This window comes from Anopheles funestus, chromosome 2RL, assembly GCF_943734845.2.
Source record: "Anopheles funestus chromosome 2RL, idAnoFuneDA-416_04, whole genome shotgun sequence".
NCBI lineage: Eukaryota > Metazoa > Arthropoda > Insecta > Diptera > Culicidae > Anopheles > Anopheles funestus.
This window is the reverse complement of record NC_064598.1, coordinates 50098229-50121498: the sequence shown is the minus strand read 5'-3', so window position 1 is coordinate 50121498 and position 23270 is coordinate 50098229. Positions and strand designations below refer to the sequence as shown.

Below are 23270 nucleotides of genomic sequence, written 5' to 3'. Positions count from 1 at the left end.
CCAGTGTTCGAGGGACACACAACGGTCTTTAAATAATTTGACAGAGTATGTGCGTTTGTTGGACGGGAGAAGGCATTCAAACCCACCATAAGAAATTTCAGCGCCCACCAGCTGATGAACGACAATGGGCTTCGCCTAGTCAACTTCGAGTCCTCCAAGCACATGACCATTCGCAGCACCGCAGCAAGGTGAGAGTGTCGAACATGTCTTTTGAATCTCGTTTGAATCTCACCGGGGACTGTGGTAAGAGGACGGACTCTCCTGTTCGCTGTTTAACATCGCTCTGCAAGGTGCAGGTGCATGATTTTCACCCTATCGCTCCAATTTCTCAGTTTCGCGGATGACAACAACATCATCGGACAGACATCTGCGGCGATGTGCGACTGAAACGCGAGGCCGATAGAATTGGATTGAGGGTCAATCACGGCTCGGACCGTGATAGAGTCCGACTTGGAAGCAGAGTATCAGTTGACGACGACCATCTCGAGATGGTAGAGGAGTTCTGCTACCTTGGTACGATCGTAACTTCGGGCAACAACATGAGCAGCGAAATCCGAATGCGCATTATTCAGGAAAATCGTGCCTACTACGGACTCCACAAACTCCTGCGATCCAGAAGACTCCAGCAACACACGAAATGTACAATATCGCATGCTGTAACGTACGATAGTCCTCTACGGGTACGAGTACTGGACTATGCTAACGGAGGACGCCAATTCTCTCGCCATTTTCGAACGGCGAGTGCTAAGGACTATCTTTGGCGGTGTGTACAAGCAGGGCGTGTGGAGAAGGCGAATGAACCACGAGCTAGCTGTTTGGCGGTGCTGATATCCTGACGGTGGTCAAAGCCGGAAGGATACGATGGCTGAGGCACGTAATGAGGATGCCGGACTCATGCCCCACCAAGAAGGTGGTCGTTAGCGATCCGTTCGGCACGAGGCGGCGAGGAGCACATCGAGCTCGTTGGCTGGATCAGATGGAGTCAAACCTATCGGAGATCGGATGCAGCCGTGGATGAAGAACTACAGCACTACACCGAGTTTCCTGGAAACGAATTGGAGACCTGGCCATGTCTTCGCGGTGCCCCCCACCCTGAGCAGGCCAGGAAGAAAAAGATTATGTGCGTTTGTCGTTTGGTTTGGTTCTTCGTTTTAAACCATCTCTATGGGTAGGTTCTATTCGACGCTCTGGTTATTCTTGTATGATGATGATAAGTCCCACCTCATACCCCAAGATAGGTTTGAGAAAGACGAAATTATCTTTAAGATATTTAAACTCTGGTCCTTGTTTTTAATATCCATGTTGAAAAACAAAAGTGGTTTATAAGTGGTGGCATCAAGGAACACTTTCAGGTACCCTACGAATTCCCTACACTTCCATCAGTGAAACTTCTCCGGCCCAGTTCCCTAGTATCCGTTAAATTGGTCTATCAATGGTACGATAGGATAACGGTTTACCAGCTTTCGGGAAGCACTGTTCCTTGCATATGGCCAGTACTTCAGACTCTAACATGGTGTAAGGTACTACCTTCCGAAACAGGAGAAGCTAATTGGGAGAGAAGATTGGTCGCTTACAACATCCCTGAATCAATATCGTAGTGACCTTGCTTTTTTATGCAGATAGGTGAGGATCGTTTAGTTATCATTTTGCTCACAACTATTCTGCTAGCGGACTCTTTGGTTTCACACATGTCCTATGATGGCTTTGCACTCGACACTGTATGCTATTGGTTTCACACATGTCCTATAGTTAAACATGAGCGCTGCCTGTTTCCTTCGCTCTTGATACATTCATTATTTTAGACCTGCGCTTGTAGAGAATTGTTTAACACTTTCCCTGAGATATGAGGTGTTTAATAGAACTGGTTGTATTGTCGAGTTGTGGTCACTGTAACGGTGTGTCTAACTGTGATTTATATTGTAACTGTAAAGCACATATGCTACAAGCCAAACATCCATTGTCTCAAGTGTGGTAAGCTGGGCATAAGATAGCATAAATTCAGTGTTATTCATTACGAGCTGACGATACCGAACAGAATTGATGTAAGTAAGTCAGACACTGACACAAAAATGACAAACTTTATGTAAGCAAAGACACGACACGATCATTATGTTCCATGATACCGCTCAGTACACGCCTAAACGATGCATTCATTCTCATCCGCCATATTACCATTACCGTCCTTCCTTTTCAACTACCACTTGAGTGAAGTACATGGATGATGACCTAGTCCCGCTGCACATCTTACCTGGCGGAGTGATAACATTTTGGATAAAATATTTGGATCGCCTCAAAATCTTCCATGTTTTCTATATCCAAATCCAAGAAAGTGACAGAGATGAGTGATTGTTGGAGAAAACGATGGACAATATTTTGAAGTACAAAGCTACTACCATTCAAGAAGTTATAATTACATATTGTACCAAAAAGAGTCTGAAATTATTCAATATATCTAACTGTTTCATATAGCTGAACAGAATCTAGTTAATGTAGAATTCAATGCTTAGTGTGTACTAAGAATATGTGTTGTTTCCTCTGTATGTAGAGATATTTTTTTCTAGGAATATTTTTATAGAAATATAAGAATATTATACACTTTGAAGCAGAGTTAAAATTACCTAAGACTATTTTATTATTTTTGTTTTTTTGCTCGTGCTCTTTTTAAAAATTAAGGCTAACAGCATCGTGCATTCTTTATACTTTTAACACTTTTTTCAAATTCCATGAATTCTCACTATCAATCACGTTGCAGAGCGCCTGTGTCAATCCATCATTGCCATCGTTAAACCCATTTTATTTTACTGGCCCGATCACGTGAAACCATTCAACACCAGGAGTAACAAGACAATCATTAAAAGAGATTGTTATTTGGACGACGAGGAAGGCGAATATTGTGCCTTTTTTGTGGTTCCTAAGCTCCGTGTCGTTACCAGTTGTTGCGAATCGAATAACATACTTCCAAGCTTGTAAAGATCAAACTGTTGCTAATTTTGTTTGTTTCACATTACCGTTCTTACAAACAATGCCTTGCCTCCGCTCAGCTGTTCTGTTTCCCTTTAGATGATCTGTTTTTAATTTAACATGTCTTGTCTTTCGCTTATGCTCATTTGACGTCATTCAATTTTGGATGCTGAAACAGTCTTCATTATTAGCGTGTTCTAGACGTTCTCGAACCGAAGCTGCCGAAGAATTACATGTGTTGCGAAATCGGTTGATCATGATCAAAAAGGCTTCGAGTGATCTCAACAGCAGCATGAAAAGTTTTAAAACCTCTTCGAACCATCAAACCGAAACGAACCAGAATTACACCGTAACTGTTACGTTGCGTTAGGTTTTGGGTTTGATGTTTTATTTTTTTTTTTGTTGTTGTGCCAGGCCGCTACCCATTCCTAAGCAATGCAACCTGCAGAATGGCTTCCTTGTTTTGGTACGTCGCAACGAACGTCAAGGTCGTGCGGTGTTAAACGGAGGGAACCCAGCTAGAGGGATAGACGAGTCCAAAATCGAATTATTATCTAATTCCCTTGCGAAAATGAAAGCTGGAGTGTGTTGCGTTTCTTTTTGCCCGTGTGGAGGGTAGCGTCCGTCGAACTTCGTTAGAACGCATATTAGCCTCAAGATGTCTCCAACGAAGACATGCGCGTAAGACACCTGCCCAACTTACGGGAATTGTGAGGAAATCGTCGTCATAAGTTGCATCATTTCATTCGAGCTGTGGCTGTGTCAATGTACGGCAAACAATTGTACCGGTATCCACCAAGAAAAGCTACCAGCAAATCCTATTAATTAGCCAGGAAGACGGTGTGTCGCGTGACACCAAAAGACAGTACGTACCACGTGCAGCGTCTTGGCTGGTCAAGACGATTGTTCGCAAACCGTGACGTGATCGGCAAACGCGAATAAAGGTAATCCAGCGATGGTGGTTCAATATCCTTCTGCCACGTGTCACTGATGCAATTTTGGGTCGTGATTTCGGCGACTCCGAGCATTACCGGTTTGCTGTATGGGATGCGCAGACCGAACACGTGAACATAGTTATGCGCCATTTTCCGTCTATGGCTTCCCGGCATTACTAGCTCAGTAATAGGTTTAGTGGAATATTATGTGTAGTGTATGTTCGAAATTGGCCAAAAGCATTGTGAAGGGTTCGGTTAATTTAATTCATTTATGCTATGAATTCTGGCACTGTGCAATCGTTTTTCGGTTGCGTGTATCTGGCTTGTCTTTCAAACGATAAATCTAACATTTGAACAATAGCTTAACAAGTGATCATTACAATGATTTTTTTGCGTCATAGCTACGCACACTAATTGTCGGCGATTTACTAATGCGCAAAAATACTAGAACATCTTTGCAAAAGTGTGCGCAGTCTAAAGATCGCTAGAAGATCGCTTATCAGTCTGAATCATTTAACGTGTATATCCACAATCTAATGGATTAGCAGAAAGGGCGGTGAGAACCGTTAAAGATTCCTTAAGAAAGTATTTGTTAGAAGCAAGATTCAAAGTATTAAATCTGCAGAGAAAGATCAACCAATTTTTGATAAGCTATAGGAATAACCCATGTACAGTAACGAAAGTTACACCAAACGAAAGAGTGTTCTGTTTTGTACCACATACTTTAATCACAAAACTTAACCCTACCGCAGCACACAAAACAGATATGCAAAATGAATGCAAGGAACAGAGAAAGAATAGTACAAACAAAAATGTGGAAGAATCAATACTTGAAGGGGAAGAGGTATATTACAGGAATCATTTCAAGGAAATAATTAGATGGATTCCAGCGGTAGTAAAGAAACGAATAAGTGAATTAGTGTATCTAATAAGCATAAACGGGATAATTCGTATGGTACACAAAAATCAATTAAGAAGAAAACCAATACATGATAAGTATATAGTAAGTAGGCTACCGATAGCAAAGAACTGGTCGTATAAAAGAAAAAGAAGCGAGTCTAGTCCACCACCCATGAGAAGATCAAAAAGGTTAGAAGGACAACCGCGTTTTAAATACCCAAAGTAAGCAAATGTTGCTTAAGGGGGAGAAGTGTATAGAACTTATAGAAACTTCGTTTAAGGGGGAGAATGTAGAGTTGTAAATAGTATTAGTGAATAAGTAGTTATAAGAGTATATGTATCATAGGTAGATGTAAGTATTTGTTGTAATGTTGTAATTGTAATAAACAGTCGCATAAGAGTAGTCAAGCAGTTAACACCGTTAATCAAGAACACAACAGTTGGCAGAATGGAAAATTCGGTTAGATAATGCGGTGGAAAAATTAATTATCCCTCACCGGCTAATTCATCTGAGCACCAAATGTACTAAGATGACGCACGTTACCTTTGGTACGCGATCAGCTTACAAGGGAATGTTGTAGCGAACAGAAGCTACTCAAAAACGAAAAAGTATAAACACGAAGTTTCTTTCATCTCAAGGCAGTTAGTGTTGTAACAAGAAATTCAGATTGTCTAGTGACGGTTTAAAGCCCTGCATCATTATTGCATCGGATCTTTAAAAAGAGTTCTCGACTGCGTGTGATTGAATTTTACGACTCATTTTTTAATATCAAAAGAACACGGCGCATTTAACAGCTCCTGTCTTAGATCGATCTGAAACAAACAACAAGGCTTTATGAGGGAAAAAGGTTCATTGAAAGTATCACCAACAGCATATTACTTCATTACATATTCGCACATAAATTGCGCTCGGTTGCGATTTATTTGTGCCAATTCCCACGCAAAGTTCACGTGACGATGCACCGGTTTGCAGTGCTGTTTCTTTTTTTGTTTTGTCTAGCACGTGTCAATTTAAGGCCTTTTAAACCCCTTTGGCTGATGCCGGCGAATTACCGGCGCAAGATATAATCTTCATCATTAAGAATTTTTATCTGTTGTAACTACTTCTACTAGTACCATTACGCACACTCTGTGCTGTAGAAAAATGGCATTAATGAAGAACAACAACAATCGAACGCTTTTACCAGACGCTCGTGCACAATGCCATAATGATGCTTCATACAAATTTGCAAATCACACCGATCTGTACCCGAGCTTCCCTTTGTGGCTATCGAGGAATCCACCTGTGGGGTTTACAAATCGTATGAACTGGACCATCATACGGCACGATTTAGAATGTTGTTTTATGGATTCGTTTGCAGCAGCAGGAAGCAGTGCTTTGATGCTTTAATTAATTTTTTAATCCCAATTGTGCTGCTTTTTCTTTTTTTTAATAATGTCATAAACCAAATATTGGAATGATTTATAAACCATTTTTATTAGCAACACAAAACGAAATCCCGCTTTAAATTCAATTCGATCGTACGCTTGTGCTAGCACGTGGAACGTTCGTAAGCGTAAATAGTGGAATTTCGCGCGCGCTTTTGCCAGTTAAACACGAAGGGCCGTTCCGTTTCCGATCAGAAACGAGCCGATCTTGAACCGAACCGGCTACAGTGCAATGCGTTCATTTCGACCAGTATATCGAGAAGGCAATACGATTATTTTGAGAACAATAATTTATTTTATGAATTATTACAGTTTTTAAAAACGTTTGCATATTTGACATTGATTTTGCATAGTTAATCAAACAATGGATTGTTCAAAAGCTTTTTAATTTTAGTCTAACTAAACTTGCTGAGCGTGTACTAGAAATTGTGTATTAATTTTTAGCATAAATTTAAGTTCCATTGATAAAAAATACAAAAAAAAAAACCAAAGAAGTATGAATATTATATACCGCACTGTAAATGGGTGGTGACTTAATCTTTTTTTTTTGTTGACTCATAAGTATTTCGCGGGGACATTACGGACCGGCTTCCCTTCTTCCACTAGCACAGTGGTAAAATTGTTAACGATTGTGAATTTTACTTAACTTTGTGTGCTGTACCAACAAACTAGAGATTTTCTATTCAATTATATTTGACAATAAAATATTAAATACCTTCTTCTCAATCTGAAAAAAGTAATTTCATTAAGAAGTTAATTGTTTATATTAAAATGTTTTCAATTAAGAAAAACTTGCAAGGAAATGATAAGTTCCTAGATATATTTATCTGTTATACATTGTGACATTGTATAGATCGTCCAATTCCACAGTGTGACCGGCTGTTCCTACCTTTCAGCCCCTTATCGGTAGAATCCGCGCTACGGATGAGACCATCGTTAGAGCGCGTTTTGATGGTATAAGGGGCGCAAGCACCACCACCAGTCACCACCATTATCCTCCCTTTGCCCAGGACACACGATCAGTTCCGAAGTGTGCGTTTCCGCGGTTGTAGTTGATACCGACGCTCGTTGGTGCGTTTCGGTCAATCATTCTACGGACGCCGTCGCGGTTAGGTTCTACTTTCGGTCTCGTTCAAACGTACCATTGCCGCCATTTCGCTGTACGTCGGTGGCCACACTTCTCGTCTAGTGATGAATTTGAGTTGAGCAAATTTTTGACACAGTTACGACAACCGAAATTCTTCGTTGTGTATAGCAGCATACGTAACCGTGTTCCCGTGTAAAAGGTGTTAGTGAACGAACATTTAGTCCAAAAAAAAGAGCAACATTAAATCGATTCTAATGAGTGCGTGTAACATAATCAAGCAACGTGTGGGAGAGGCAATGAGATGGAAAAATAAGTAAAAATTAAGTACAGTCGGCCAATAGTTTGTCTGCAACAGAGCTACACCGGCTTAATCTTGGCCATTTTTGCTGCTGTCTGTTAAATACGCCGACGTGCTTGCAGCGTTTCATGACGTACAATTGCGTACATTGCGAATGACATTTATTTGTGATTTTTTTTTCGGTTTGTTTTGTTATTTGTGGCACATGGGAAAGTATATTTAGAAGATCGTGTCGGGGTTGTGTACGAGATGCGTAAAGTGTGCACTGTGTTGTTGACTGACCTTGAATGATCCTGCTGTCATGCGTGCAAGTGCAGCGGCATAGTAAGCTGTGATACATCAGTAAAACGCAGCATGCATCAATTTTTCCTTACTTGCTGATGCGTAACAAGGCAAGAAAAACGCCCGGTTTTTGGACGGTGGTACAAATTACAGCAGAAGCGTTTTTGTAGTAAAAAGTGAAGTTAAAACTACGACCGGAAGAACTTATTTATCCAGCACCAAGCGAGACAATTCATCTGCGTCTTTGTACAGCGACAAAGAAACGTTGCGTCTCAACTACCACAACAGCGTTAGCATTGCGTATGGTAAAGAAAACGAACGATAGCTCGGTGAAGTAAAGAGGAATTCGAATCCCTTTTGATTATTATGTTTTTGTCTGTTGTGTGTTGCTGCGCAAAAATCTGATGCAAACCTCATTTTGTAATATATTCGGAAGCAGTCGTGCGTGTGGCTATGTGTGCGTATTAGACGGTGTTGTGCAGAAGCAACGTTTTTGGGGATCGTTTCAATCCGGTACCGGTTACCAAGGATACGAACAAGGACAGATTTGACAGTTTCAACGCGTTGCTTGGTTGCCGGTTGTGCGTTGTGAGATTTGCAGTTGATGGTGAAACGTTCTCACGTGAGAACCGGTCAGTGAATAGCAAACGAAGTGTATTGCGATCTTGAGAACGATAGTTTCACGTGTCGTTTTTATGTTACAAACCACGCAACATTCGGCCGCTGACACGGAGAAAGCCACCGTTTATCAGCTGGCCAACGGTAACCACACGAACGGTGACATCGGCAAAGTGAGGTGAGTAGAATTTGAGAGGGGAAAAAAAAACACTTCACCCAACTAATTACTTTTTTTAAGAGAGGGAAATAATTTCTACCAGCTCTTAAACATTTTTTAACGCCTAAGGCAGCGTTAATAGCTTAACGATGAAATACCCTCTTAGGGAAAAGGTCGATGTCTTCTGTCCGTAATGAGAGCCAGATTACTGACTATCGTGGTACATGATAAAGTAGTCACTTGATGGTCCTATCAACTGTTCGAACGATTAGTAACCTTATAGCCTACGCAGATAACGTCCACAGATGTCATTTTTTCACATATTTGTTGACTATTTGTCGTTACGCTTTGCCTTGTTGAGTTACGCCTTAATAAACATAACCGGGTGACGATCATTTTGGCATGCAGGAATACGAATACCCGGTTGCCGGTTTGAATCGACACACACACACAGGGTACATCTCAGTGGCCTTCGTTTTGTTGACTCAATTACGCGCCGAGAAATGGCAACTCCCCCATTCGCCATGCGCTTTGGGATGCATCGGGTGCATCATCAACGCTGTTGGAATAAATCCGTCCCATATATGAGTGTCCACAGTTTATCTCGCTTTAGCGTTGATGCGTTGAAGAATGAGAAAAAAAAGGAATATAATTCTGGGAACCTAATCATATGGTGGTGTTGTCCACAAGGAAAACATCGTATGGCAAACAGTGCGTCGATGTACACAGCCTGAGAAGCATAATGTCCTAACGACCGAAAAACGCATTCCCGATAGCAACAAGCGTACGCAAACATAAATTTTGTTTCGATCCGATAGTCGGTGAGGACAAGTTCCAAAAAAAAAAAACAGGGATCGAAACGGATGTGACTTCAAAACCGATGTGATTGCAGCGAACTTGCCCAAGCTAACCAGGCGAGAATGAGATTAGAATCCGTGAGTTCTACACTCATCAAACTCATGCCGGGCCCGGCATACGCCATTGTACACACATATGTTCATATGTAATCGCTGTTTTGCTGTCAACGGCAATAACCAGACACGGAAACTATTGGCCCGCGTGCCTTGCTGCTGATAATGCATTCCTCAATAGATAATAACCACTTAGAAAGCGGTCGGGTAGTAGCATTTTATTTGCTTTTTGGAACTGTTCCAATCGGCTTTTCGTTTGACACGGTGACATGACACTATCGTAAACGAATCCTTCTAATCAGCAGCAATCACTGGGGAAGATGCTGCTTTAGGAAGAAGGGATGGGAATACAGGTTAGAGGTAGAATAAACAAAACCACAATCGATCATATGTAATGACGTGAAACGAAAGGATAGTTTTCTTTTCTGCTGAGCTTAGACAGAAGAACTGAAAGGACAAAAATTAGCAAAATGATATTGATAACTAAACTACGTACGACATGCTTTAATCTGACCATTGACATCGTTTCTCTGCAACCTTGAAGTTCTATGTATGTCCCTATCGCAAAAATAAACAACCGAAAGCATGTCCACACGAACGATTTAGTCTTTACCACACAATTTAGCATTGAGGGCATACTTTCACTTAGCAGAAGCGTTTTGCGAAAAAGTACGCATTGATCAAGCGTGCAGCGGTCGATCGGTTTGTTTGTTTAACATTTGGGCAACATTTGATTGTTTGGAATTATTTCGATTTTCAAAACAATGACCAACGGGAGCGTGTGTAATTGAAAACATCAGCCGGATTGGCATACGGGCTAGCTTCTAGCTGATTATTCTTTCCGTTCCACTTTCGGTGGAGTAAAATCGGAAAGGCATAGCCTGTGCATGGCATGGATTATTTGTTTGGTTTTTAAACATATATTTTATTAATATATTGCCTGTGTTATTAAGTAGTGACGAAAATTGATGCCAATACATGCGGTTTTGATGTGTGAAATCACAATCACGCACAATGGTGTGTTTAAGGTCCAAGCAGTGTGCTTGCGTGTGGACGATAGAGTCCATCTAATACCTTGACACCTGATTTTCCATGCTTATAGTCGTCTCGATTTTCCTCTTAAGTAAGTAAGAAGGGCTAAAACTGCTTCGTGGTCTTGGCCTGTTGTAGGATTCCTGTAAATCGCTCACGGTTGAGCACCAATCCCTGGCCTTACTGAAGGCCAACATCGCTTTATCTCAGTTTTTGTCTCCTGTGTCTCGTCTATCCATGTGGACGACCTAAAAGGACTTTAAGGGCTGAGTCGTGCGGTGCCATTCGAATGACATGATCAGCTCACCGGCGCCTGCCGAGTTTAATTCGGTGCACAATAGTAAGTTAACTTATACTTAACTCGTAAACTCGTAACCTTATAACTCGTAAACTTATACTCGTAAAACTTATACAGTTATATCGACTTCTTAATTGTTCTTCCACATACACGGGACCAAAAATACTTCAGTTTCGGACAGATTTCTTGTCTCAGATATTCGTTCTGTATAATCGCAGGTTCGATCATCAAGTGTTTGAGTGAAAAAGTTTCCTCTGACTTGAATTCCCTGGTGACGCGTATTAGAGGTTCAGAGTTCTCTGGAATTACCTGAGTCCGGTTCACGTAACTGGGACTGAATCTTGCCTTTCAGTGCATTGGTATACACATGTAGCTTAACATAACCGCGCAAGAAACAGTGTAACCCAGTTAAATCATCGAGTTTGGTGTTTACCTGTGACCTGTTGTTTTAAGGACTCGCATATTCCTTTTCGTTTTTTTAGAGGTGCGCAAGAACGATCTCTGGGACATATGACCCAAGTTGCTGGTTCAGTAAAAAAATGAGGCCTTTTATCGCATGCCCAATACGGTGGATTATAAGGTGAAGCAGCTGGATTCCTCTATCGTCACAACTAACTTTCACAGAATGAAGAAGAACGAGTGCTTCAGCCAGGCAAATTAATCATTTACCTTTTAATTTCTTTCTTTTTTGGGCAATTTAAGTGTATATTTGCAGTTATTTATTTTTCTTTTTATATCAGTTTGATGTGATTTTTCAATTAAAGAAATCATACTGAACACTGTTGCCTCTACAACTCAAGATTGAATGACGCAGCCTAGCTAAGAAAATAACTAGAATGGGAAAAAACTATCAATTACCGTCCGAGTGGGATGTTCTCACTTCAGAACACTACTGGAAACCATTTCATTCACTCATTATTTTTTCCACCAAAACATTACCACCATAAATGACTCACCAAACTTCGTCACCTCTCAGTATGCGTGTGCTCTGTTCTCTGTTTTACGCGTATTTTGCGCATAAACCACCCCTAACTAACCACCGCAACTCGGTGTTCGGTAGACCCGGGACTGAACTCGTAACGTTTACTTAAGCTTATCAGTTTACTTGCGGCATGGGACAACGCAAGGCGCGATCGTGGAGGCACGCATGAAGCAAATATAATCACATCATGTGCAGTACCAAGTGAAACACTCCCGGATGGTTTGCAATCCTTCAACGCTACACGTTGAACCGGTGATCGTACTATCGATCTGTCGGGTACACAAGTGTTGATTGCGACCTCGTCCTCGTGACTTTATACGTGGATGGGTTAACATCCAATTTTGATAGAGATAATAACGGAAAGGTTCAAACAACAAGGAACAAAACATACAGAACGCGATAGTTCCTGAATACAAACATTGATACCGTACAATAATCAGTCTCGAAACTCTTGCACTTCCTGTCGAGCCGAGAAGCTCACCATTTGAACAGGTGTTCCAGATTGCAACCTCCTTAGTCATCCACTCGGCGGGCCGGCCGTAGCATGATGCTGATAAATGGCTAATAATAAAAGTACGAGACAACATTTTGGCTGCTCCCTGTCCGTGTTTCGCAACACCTGTGCGATATTGTACCGTGTGCCGTACAATGTTGAAGGGGCGTTTTGGGCGATAAGACATCGTTTGCATCACTTCCATCGCCAGTCAGTGGGCTTTTGGTGGTTTTGTGTTTTGGTGTTGGTGCTTTAATTTTGCTAGATTGTAGCCTTCGGTTCTACAACTGGACACGATCGGGAGTGGAGTGAATGGTTGAGGAGACCGGTTTCGAGAAGGGATCATTCGGATAGTTCCTATCTAATCGGAGACCGAGTTTTGCACGAGTCCGAAATCCAGCAAACGTATCTACGGCGAACCAGCTGCATGAAACAGCTCACTCTACAAATCAGTTCCCATGCAATACATTAGCACATACGAGTGAATGAAGTACGAAATCAAAGTTATGCATTCTTTTAGTGCATTTAATTGAAGTTTTATTAACAACTTTAAGCATGCCTTTGACATCATCTGAGCTTAACTTAAGACCTCTCGTTCACCATATTTGTTCTTCCCAGGATTAAGTGGGGTTCACGTGTAGCAAAACGCAAATCAAACGGAGGAATCATGTTTCTCCAGTTTTTTCAGCATTTGTACGGTGAATAACTAATACCGGGAAAGTCCCTGTTTTGAAGCTGTTAGCCATACATTAATACGATCAACAAACACGGCATGATACCATTGGGAGAATATTTACCATTCTAATTTCCTTCAAACTATTTTCCAGAATGACCCATGTACTCTGTCTGCATCAAGCGAGATAAACAAAATGTGAAATAATCAATTAACACCATTGTCTCGTGGAAGTATCTATCGGCTGGGGAGTAACAATACTCTTTCACCCAACCAGCATTAATCAATTATACTTCGCGAGTTCCCGAACGCTGGTCGGCGTGAACCGCCGAGCCAAACCATGCACGCATGACAACAGTTTTCATGACAAAAAAAAACAACAACAAAGAAATGAAGTCACGCTGATGGTGAGAAGGCATTTTTTGTTGCTGGTGATGTTGTTCAAATGGTCAAATCATCATTCTTCCTCCACCGGCGTGATTCCGCCAAGGTTACGTTGTGACTAGGAAGTTTGAAAGATGCGCGATCGACTACGCGGATCGGTTAAGATAGTAACGTGGTACAATATTTAGCGAAAATAACTTTTGCGAAAGGTTATTGTTTCAATCTTTAGCCGGTTCCAAATTTTCCACATCAACTAAAGAGGCGTGGTAGGCCCAAACTGAGATGGAACGGATATCATCGATGCGTCCTCCAGAAAGGATAATGGATGGAATGTCGACGACGCTCGACCGTGAACGGTGTCGAGGACTCCTGCAGCAGACCAAGACCGCGAAGCGGTTATAGCAAACAAACCAATTTTTAAAACCAGTTCTGCTATGTTTTGCATTTTCTTCTCCTACGTGCGTATCACCTGGGTATGGTAACCAGTTCTCTTATCTTACTGCTAATCCATGACAAATATATCGATAACATATGCAGCTTTGTCAAGGACACACCAAATCGCTGCAGAAGACAAGGATATCTGGAGGCATAATGTCCATACACGAAACTACGCAAAACATCTCGACAGTAGTTAGTACAGTTAGTTAGTTAGTTAGTATCTTCCGAGTCTGATTGCATTTCCTCAACTCCGATATGTGTCGTTGACCTGATTCAACTACATCCAATGGACATACATATTAGCTGCTGACATTTGGCACATTTAAACACGCACCAGATTGAAATAGCCGTGAAGAACCCGTGTATTCTGGCACCTTGGTTCCACCTGCAGCTACCAACAACAGCAACACACAAAGCATCTCTCTCAAGCCGCGGTAGCATTCATCACCTCGGTCAACAATTGGTCAATTAAAGCGCACACAATTGATCTAATTCGTCGTAACTCAATTTCTCGAGACACCCTCTGCCGAAAGGGGAGATGACGCTGCGTCTAACGAAGCATGGCGTTGAAGGCGTTTCCTTGCATGCACACAGCCATTTGTGTTGCTGTTATCAAGTCGATCGTACTACACACGGCAGTGCAACGAATTTCCCACAGTACCATTTTGGGCGGGATAAAAGACGAATTCTGTCGGTAAGGGTTGGCAAATTGTTGAATTGTATAAAAAAACGGCTTCAAAGTGAGGAAAGTGGATTTCTATTAAAGAACCATCAAAAGACACATCAAGGGGATGATTTGTGTTGTCTAAAGGAGCATCATTTTTCATGAATGGATTTGCAAAAAGCATCAAAAGTTTGTTTCGGCAAAGATGCAAAATTTGCTTGTAAGGTCACTGTCGCAAGATCCAATACACTAAAAGTAGTTTAAAGAAAAATCACTTCAAATGTGGTAATGGCTTAACAATATTAAAGATTCAACAACTCGTTACATTAATGTTTAAGAATTTAAAGCTGTTCCTTAGAATATCCGTCAAAGTGAAATGGATTACAAAATGAGATGCATATCTCTCTTTCTCTCTCTCTCTTCTTAGCTTTTTAACGACCTTACAGGTCACGCCGGCCATTTCTGGCTTACTAGACTCATTTTTACCACGTAGCCGGATAGTCAGTCCTTGCTACGGGAGATGATCTGGGTGGGATTTGAACCCGGTCCTGCCGTGTGGACCGGCGCCATTCATCACATGCACCACCGGGCCACCCCAGATGCATATAAATTATACTAATTCACGAAGTACCACTGTAGTAGTACGCCATTCGATCGTAATAAGTTATATATTCTAGCAAAAAAAATCTTGAAGTTTGTTAGGTTAGAGCCAATTCTTTCTCAAACTGTGACAATTTTGTTTGAGGGCGTATCGTAGTAGTTTCAAGTATTTTTACAAAGTTATACGTTTTTTTAACGTAGTGGCTTTTGTTGCTTTTTGTTGTCGGCAGAATTCGAACATCCAGGTAGATTTTTTTTTATTTTTGCTTACATATTAAGTAGGGAAGGTTTTCTTTTTAATTTATCATTAACTTTAAAGTACTATGATCAGCTGGAATTATGTGTAATTACTGAAATGATATAATATTTAAGAAAATAAAATAAATTATATATTGAGTCAAATAACCTAAGAGAAAAAACTATTCTTATGTTGATCGGTCTTTTGCAGCATTTAATTCATTATACTTCTACGTGGTAATAATAAATCTCTCTATCTCTTTCTTGTTGGCTTAACGTTGGCCTTAAGGTCATGCCGACCATTTCTGGCTTACTAAATTTATTTTACAATGTAGCCGGATAGTCGGTCCTTGCTACAGGGGAGTAAGTCTTATGAGCCATTGTTGCGATTGCTAAGCCAATAAAAAAAGTTGTGCTCCAAGTTTGTTATAAATTCCAAAAAAGACATCTTTTCATAAATTTAAAACCACACTATGAAGAAAGACTTACAAACGCAAATGTATCGAAAGTAAAAACCAAACTCAACATGATAAAGTCATATTCTGTCTTTCTTGAATTTGAATGAGTTCCGTTCAAACTTTTTACCTTCTTCTATAGCGGAAAAATGTAGCCAAACGCAAATCACAACCATTCATGTCAAAGGTCGTTCCGGTAGTATTGCCAATTGTATGGTATACGGCATGTTTTATGTTTTGTCTTTTCCAGCCGCGCGTGGCTCTCAAATTGTACGAGTAGTACGATTTCAATTAATGCACGAATTTCGGTAGCGCTACCCGTGCCAATGTTTGGCCTGTTTAATCTATTCCCATTACGGTGATTTGGCAGAACCCTTCGGTTGTGTTCTCTTTTCTTTTTTTTGTTTGAGTGCATTTAACAATTTTGCGCCGAGATACGCCTGGGAAAGGTTAAAATGTTACGATGATTTTTGGTGGAATGTTTTGATGGGTTGTTTTGTGTGGTATAAAAACTCACGAGCGAAGTAAATGCAAGGAGCTGAGGAGCTGAAATGTTTACCAACACCCTCGAACCATCCGGTTCACCAGATAAGCCGGATAATCGACTGACGATGCCGACACTTGGTGCGATCGGGCGTAATGTATGGTGGAAGTTTAAGTTTGTGTGGAGTAGTGGCCGTCTCTGCAAGTGTGACGGCACACTGGTTGAGCAAATTTCTACTGTTAAGGTATAATTAGACTGTGCTAGGAATTTACTACAATTATTTAGAGAGAAGCGAATTTAATTAGTTACTCAATATATTTGCCTGGACAGTTCTCATGGCTCATAAGCTACAAAGACATCAACGATTACATTCTAGAAACAAGTATGGCTCATATTGTTCCCTGCTTCGCTTCCATTAATTTGGGTTTCCACTTCCCTTATCAAACCACCCCGGGATCCTGAGCCCCGTCTTTCCGCAACTTATCGGTGGTGGGAATTTCGATAAGATAATGCCAATGTAACGTAGTCGTATCATCAGGCGAGCCTGATAAATGGATCAATCTTTGACGATGTGCTTCACTGAACGTAACCACCGAAAAAAGAAAAGCGATGTGCACGTGTGTGGTTTGACATTATCTTGCCACCAGGAACAATCTTCCTTGGGAACACCTCGAAGTGAGGGTTAGGAGGTTTCAAATCCAATTCAACACCTGTGTGCAACAAGCTGACCTTCGGCGGTAGGCTTGATGAGTATCCAGTTGGGACCCAAAAAACGTTTTGGGGGATTTCAGGTTTATCGTATCTGTATAGTTCTTGGTTCAGTTTGAGTTTAGGATTTTCATTATGAAAACGAGTTAGATAGCATGTTGAGAAACAAGTTTTGTAGAATGGATGAGAATGTTGCGACAGATCCAAACTCGATCGAGTTACATTTACCATAGAATCGCCGTAAGTTATTGTATTTGGCAATGGTGATTTTGGCAATGAAAGAAACGAAGCGCCAATCATGGAAAAATGTTCCATCTTATCAAGGTTGCTCGCGTTTGATTAAAGACATATGCGTGCCTATTAATCTGGTTCTTGGCTGGGGAATGTTTTTAATTTGCTAATGAATGTTTACCAGTGTTCTGCCTTAAAAGGTGAATAGCTGAGATGAACTGAAGTGATGGTTTGCTCAATGTTAAACTACCGAACATAGGGAAAGATCAGCAAAGGTTAACAAAAGCATAATTTAAGAAAGAAAAGAAAATTACTCTGTCTTGGTTAATTGCTAAACCTGTCGTTTATCGATATGTGTGTACCAGTAGAAAATAATCTAGTTTTTTTGCATGTGTTTTGATTGAATGATAGTTGGCAAAGGTTAAAGCTCAAACGATTAACAATTTCCCCTCTGAAAATGTTTCCCCACACCAAAGGTGCCATTTTTGTTGAGTACGCAGAATATTTCCTGCAAAAAAAAAACAATGATTCCAAACAAACCAAGCAAGCAAGACGGTGACGTTGCAAGACGGTGTTTGAAAATTCCAAGAGCTAATTAAACACACTGCACCATTTCCTGATCGTGCGCAGCATTTAAAGGGTTTTCCCAGTTTGCTCAAGTTCAAGACTTTTGGCGAAGCCGGTTTAGTCCATCATCAAGATTGATTAGTTTTAGCCCGGCATCTCTCTTGCGGTGTGGTAAGTTCAACCTTGACGCTAACCCAAGGTCAAACTTGTTTGCGGATGGTAACGGCATAGGAGAAAAAATGTTTTTAAAAATACTTTAGAATCGGTTGTACAGCTTTAAAGCACTGCGAAGGAAGTGATTCGTGCTGTGTTCCCTATCCAAAACACACAGTGTTTGTTAGTTCTATAGCCCTTGCGATTATAATTGGGCATGCTCGAAAGAGTGAATAAAATTGGGCGTACTCGTTTTTTCCCCCCCGCTGTCCTGTAATGTTTGGCGTTTGGTAAACGATCATCAGTCGGCGAAGCATGAAACAACGTCACGCAATTCGAAAAAAATAATGTGCAAATGTGTGTGTGTGTGTGAATTTAAATGAGTTTTTTACTGCTGAAATTCTTCTCAGATTAAGTAGTAATAAAGCTAGCGTACAGTAAATATAAGCTCAAAGCAGCTCAAGCTGGAATTGATCGTACACGATATCATGTAAAGGGCTGTGCTTGTTGACACTGCTCATCATTTGCTCAATGTCAATTTGTATGCTTTTTTTAGGGCAAACTAAAATCTTAGATCATAACAAGATGGACAAAGCAAATGTTAACTTCAACCAATTTTTGTTGGTTCCAAGAACGTTTAAAATAAGCTTACAGAACATCTTGCTTGTGATGAGTAAGGTATCATCTTTATTCGAGCTTATTACTCCGCTTGAACTACAACGTAATGAGCTGGAACAATTACAGTGCTACCCAATAAAGACACTTTGTTAGTGCCCTATCTGATGTCTTGTCGAGATGTGTACATAAACGGTTCATGTAGTGCCATGGTCTGGTTCAAGGTTTCTTCACTTCGACGGTTCAACGCTACTAGACCGATGGGAAAGGTACCACCACGGCTAATGTCCGATGAAATTGAATTTTGATTGATGTTAATTCATAATGTCACACCCTGAGCAACTGTCGGAGCAATAGCGTTTGCTTCTGATGGACTGAGAACCGACCCGCTCTAGATCGAGAGATCGAACGATTTGATGCAAACATGAACGATGCCACAAAGAAAAACGATGCCTTTGTGTAGCCCTACATTTGTCACGGAAACTGTGTCAAACGATGGTATCAACGCGCCCAGATGCACATTGTCAATTTAATTAACGAACGATAAAATCCGACCGTTTTGTAATTCGTTTATCTTTATTTATTCTTTTCGCAGATCTTCAACAGCAGCCGCCCGGAAACGCAACATGCTCGTGAAGGAGTTTTGCAACCGGCGGTGCATCCTCACATCGTCCGGATTGCTTCTTGTCGCCAGCGGGACTTTCTTCATTCTGTTTTTCCCTATCATCTTTCAGGATATACTGCAAGAGGTAAGAACCAATGGACAGATGTAGCAATTGCTGACGATAGACGCTGTGAAGGTACCGGAGTAAACCGGCGTTGAAATCGATTGACTCCCAATTAACCCTTGTTGATCGGGTTTGACTTCCCGCGCGCGCTAGTACGAGCTGATTTTCGTCGACGGAATTTATAATCGATGAGAGTCAATTGAACATTTCGCACGAACAGACGTATCCATATGCCCGAACTTAACAGTGTGATTAATTTTTCTTTTTCCAACTCCAAAACAGGAGCTTAAACTACGGCCTGGCTCGCGTAGTTACGATTCCTGGGTATCGCCACCCTTTCCACTCGCAATGGACGTGTACTTTTTCAACTGGACCAATCCGGAGGGCATTACGAACCACTCGACGAAACCGATCCTGGAAGAGTTGGGTCCGTATCGTTTTATCGAACATCCGACTAAGGTGGATATAGAGTGGCACGATCAGAATTCCACCGTAAGCTATCGGAAGAAGAGCCTCTATTACTTCGACGAGGAGGGCAGCAACGGAAGCTTAGATGATGTGATAAGCAGCATTAACATTGTGGCCGTGGTAAGTTATAAAGAGAGATTTGATGTCAAACAGTATCCAGCCTTGGAAACAAATTCACCCAGGAATTCTTGAGACAAGCAAAAATCCCATAATTCGTAACAAACCGTGTGAGGTGTAGGTACTTGACGACCGTTTTGCCGGTAATTTGTTCCGAGGTAACCAAAGCACAATCGGTTCGATTGGTTATTAAAGTTGCTTAATTGATGCTTCTGATTACCGTAACTGAGCGGTACATAAGTGTTGATCAGTGTCGTAACGATAATTGTTTCTTCCGTGGTTGTAAACTGGTGGTTTACAAAACTAGAATTGCTGTACTATAGGTAGATTGGAAACTTAAAGACACTACTGAAGTCGAGTAATGCTAGTTGTAATATTCAATTGATCATATTTAATCACATATAAAACTATTAAAAATAGAACCGAAGTTAGTGTTAATTAGGCTCACATAAAAAATATAGTCAGAACGTCTTTAGCAGACTGTAATAATTCCGAAAAGCTTCAAATTGCATAGCTTACACGAACACTTGTATTACCTCGGCAACCAGTAGTACTTTTGTAAAATTTTCTGTGTTATTTATGAAGCTTAAACAAAAAACAAAGATAAATAGACGATAGGTATATGACATGAATAAGAAAAAAAAAATCCTTCCTAACATTCCATTCATTGGAATCTCTGATGGTTGAGCAAAAACAATCTTCAGAACACTGCAAATTTAAGTAAATCTGCTACCAAAAGCTCATTTAAGAAGGAAATCAGAAAGATCGTTGTTCAGAAATAACGAAACGGTTCGTGTTAAACGTTCTGAAGAGGCTTGTCTTCTATGTATGGGGATTTCAATGAAGGAAAAGCTACGAGGTGTATTTTTTTCTTCAGTTTATGCAGTGAACTGTGAACCGCGAAAAACTGCATTCCGACTCGTTGTTCAGAAAATGACGGTCAGCTTGATTTTTGTTTCTAAAGTTTGCTACAGCCTTTACTCTCTATTGAGGATCATGTCAATCCTCAGTATCTATCATACCTTCAGTATCTCAATCAGAAAAAATAATATTTATCACAAAAATATTTTGTTTAGCTTTTATTGAATGAAAAGAACACCCCAGAATAATAATTTGATAAGCTTAATAAATTATTAATTAATGTATTTAATGATTTTGTCTGTCAAATAATCGTTAATCGATTGTTTCTTCTTAATCCTTTCTCCCTTCAGTCTGCAGCAAAACGATCCAAATATTGGGGATATCTCAAGCAGAAAGGCGTCTCGTTGGGGTTGAACGTATACGAACAGAAGATAAACGTGGTTAAAACGGCGGGCGAGCTGCTGTTCGACGGGTACGAGGACAATATGGTACTGATGGGAAAGCACATGTTCGACGCCGACGAAGTGCCGTTCGATCGTGTCGGGTGGTTCTACACGGTAAATTTTTAGCTTAGTAAAAATAAGTGAATAAAATTCAACTAACTAGACGATCTTCTTTTGCGCCGGAAATTGCAGCGTAACAATTCTGCCGACCTGATCGGTCACTATAATATTCATACCGGTGTTGAGGATATTGCCATGCTTGGTAAAATGGGCGAATGGAACTACAAACCGCGGACAAACTTCTTCGAAGGAAATTGTGGCATGTTGAACGGTTCGGCCGGTGAATTTTTCCCACCCGGACTTTCGAAGGAACAGCCGATCGAACTGTTTACACCCGACATGTGCCGTAGCTTGCCGCTCGATTTCGAGGAAGAGGTTACCATCCATGGACAGAAAGCGTACAAGTATTCCGGCGATCGACGGGCGATCGATAATGGAACACTTTATCCTGAGACGGCCTGCTTCAGTGCTGGTGAGATCGTACCGTCAGGGGTGCTAAACATTTCGTCCTGTCGCTTCGGTACGCCCGTGTTCGTATCCTTTCCCCACTACTATGGAGCTGATCCGTTCTATTTGGATCAGGTCGAAGGATTGAGCCCATCGAAGGAGAAACATCAATTCTATATGTCACTAGAACCGGTGAGTTTGTGTTGTGGTTGGCTCTTAGAAGCTATTGTGAACTAATCGTTTCTACTAATGTGATGTTGTTGCAGACCACTTCCGTTCCTCTGGATGTTGCCGCACGGTTGCAGCTTAACATTATGATTGAACCATACGAGAATATCAAGTGAGTAAAACAATGAAATTAAATAATTTGAATATGTTTAAATTTTTCTTCTGGATCTTTTCTTTTGCAGTCTCTTTTCCGACGTGCAACGAGTCTTCCTGCCCGTTCTGTGGTTTGAGCAGCACGTTCTTATGCCGGCCGAACTGGCGGGAGAAATTGGCCAGGCCCTTACCATCCCATCGATCGTTCGGCTTTGCGGTATCGTAATGGTGGTGTTCGGTGTCGTGATGCTTCTCTGGATGCCACTGGAGCACATGTTCTTCCGTCGACGCCGTGTTGCCGGTACGATCGGCATCAAAGAACAGGCAGCACTCAACGGTGTCCGTTCGTTTAATCTTACCACCGAAAAGGGTTTGCTAGCGTCGTCGGAAAAGAAAAACGGCAAAACAACGACGACAGCCACCGCTATCGTGCTTGTGGACAAGCTGCTTGAAAAGCCCGAAAAGCAACCACTAGCGGACAGTACGCAGACATCGCCAGCCGAGCCGGAAAGTGCTCCACTGATCGATGGTAGAAATGTGATCATTATTAATTCATGAAACCATAAGGTGCCTCCGATACGATAGCGTCAACTCTTGAGGTTAACTGGTCAACACCAGGAACACTGCGAACATGCTGAGCAAATACGTTTGCCAGGGTGCATTTATTCAACAAGGGGACAACGTCCACTGCTGTTACTGTGAGATTTCTAGTGTGTGGTACTGTATCGCGTCTTGAAAACGATGCGTGATCAGAAGTGACTGAATAATCGGTGCTTGTAAGATGTGTTGGTAGTGCCACCCTAACTGAAAGCAATTCCCCAAAGTGATAGAAATCGTGTAGTGCGTGACAATCGCAAGGACAATGTTTATTCTCGTAAGCTATCTCCTCCAGTGTTGTCCGGCGTACGAGTGCCAACAGTACCTAGAACTCCAACACAGAACTTGAAAAGAACCACTTGCTAATATAAAATAAGAAAGACATGAACATTTGCCGATGAGGAATCCATTCTGTACCAAGAAGAAGGAACGTACGACTGTTGCGTCACTCTTAATGACGAAAGGATCTACATTTGCAGGTTATGATTTAAAGAACGAAGGATTTCCAACCAGTTAAAGGAATGTTTCACCCCAGTAACGGGACACTGCAATCCTGTAGACTGTTAGTTTTAAGCTTTTGCGCGGTGTTTTCCATTGCATGTTTCTTTCATACCAGGCACGTTAGTTTACGATCTTT

The 23270-nt window shown here is 41.2% G+C and overlaps 1 protein-coding gene across 1 annotated transcript; it reads left to right on the top strand.

The window, feature by feature from the left end:
* The first annotated feature begins 7205 nt into the window (after positions 1-7205).
* On the top strand, positions 7206-22952 carry LOC125775064 (protein peste). Its single transcript, XM_049445534.1, has 7 exons — positions 7206-8687; positions 19187-19340; positions 19602-19907; positions 21116-21322; positions 21401-21907; positions 21982-22055; positions 22126-22952. Exons 1-7 carry the CDS (start codon positions 8587-8589, stop codon positions 22592-22594), a joined length of 1818 nt encoding a protein of 605 aa, XP_049301491.1. The 5' UTR covers positions 7206-8586; the 3' UTR covers positions 22595-22952.
* The last annotated feature ends 318 nt before the right edge of the window (positions 22953-23270 follow it).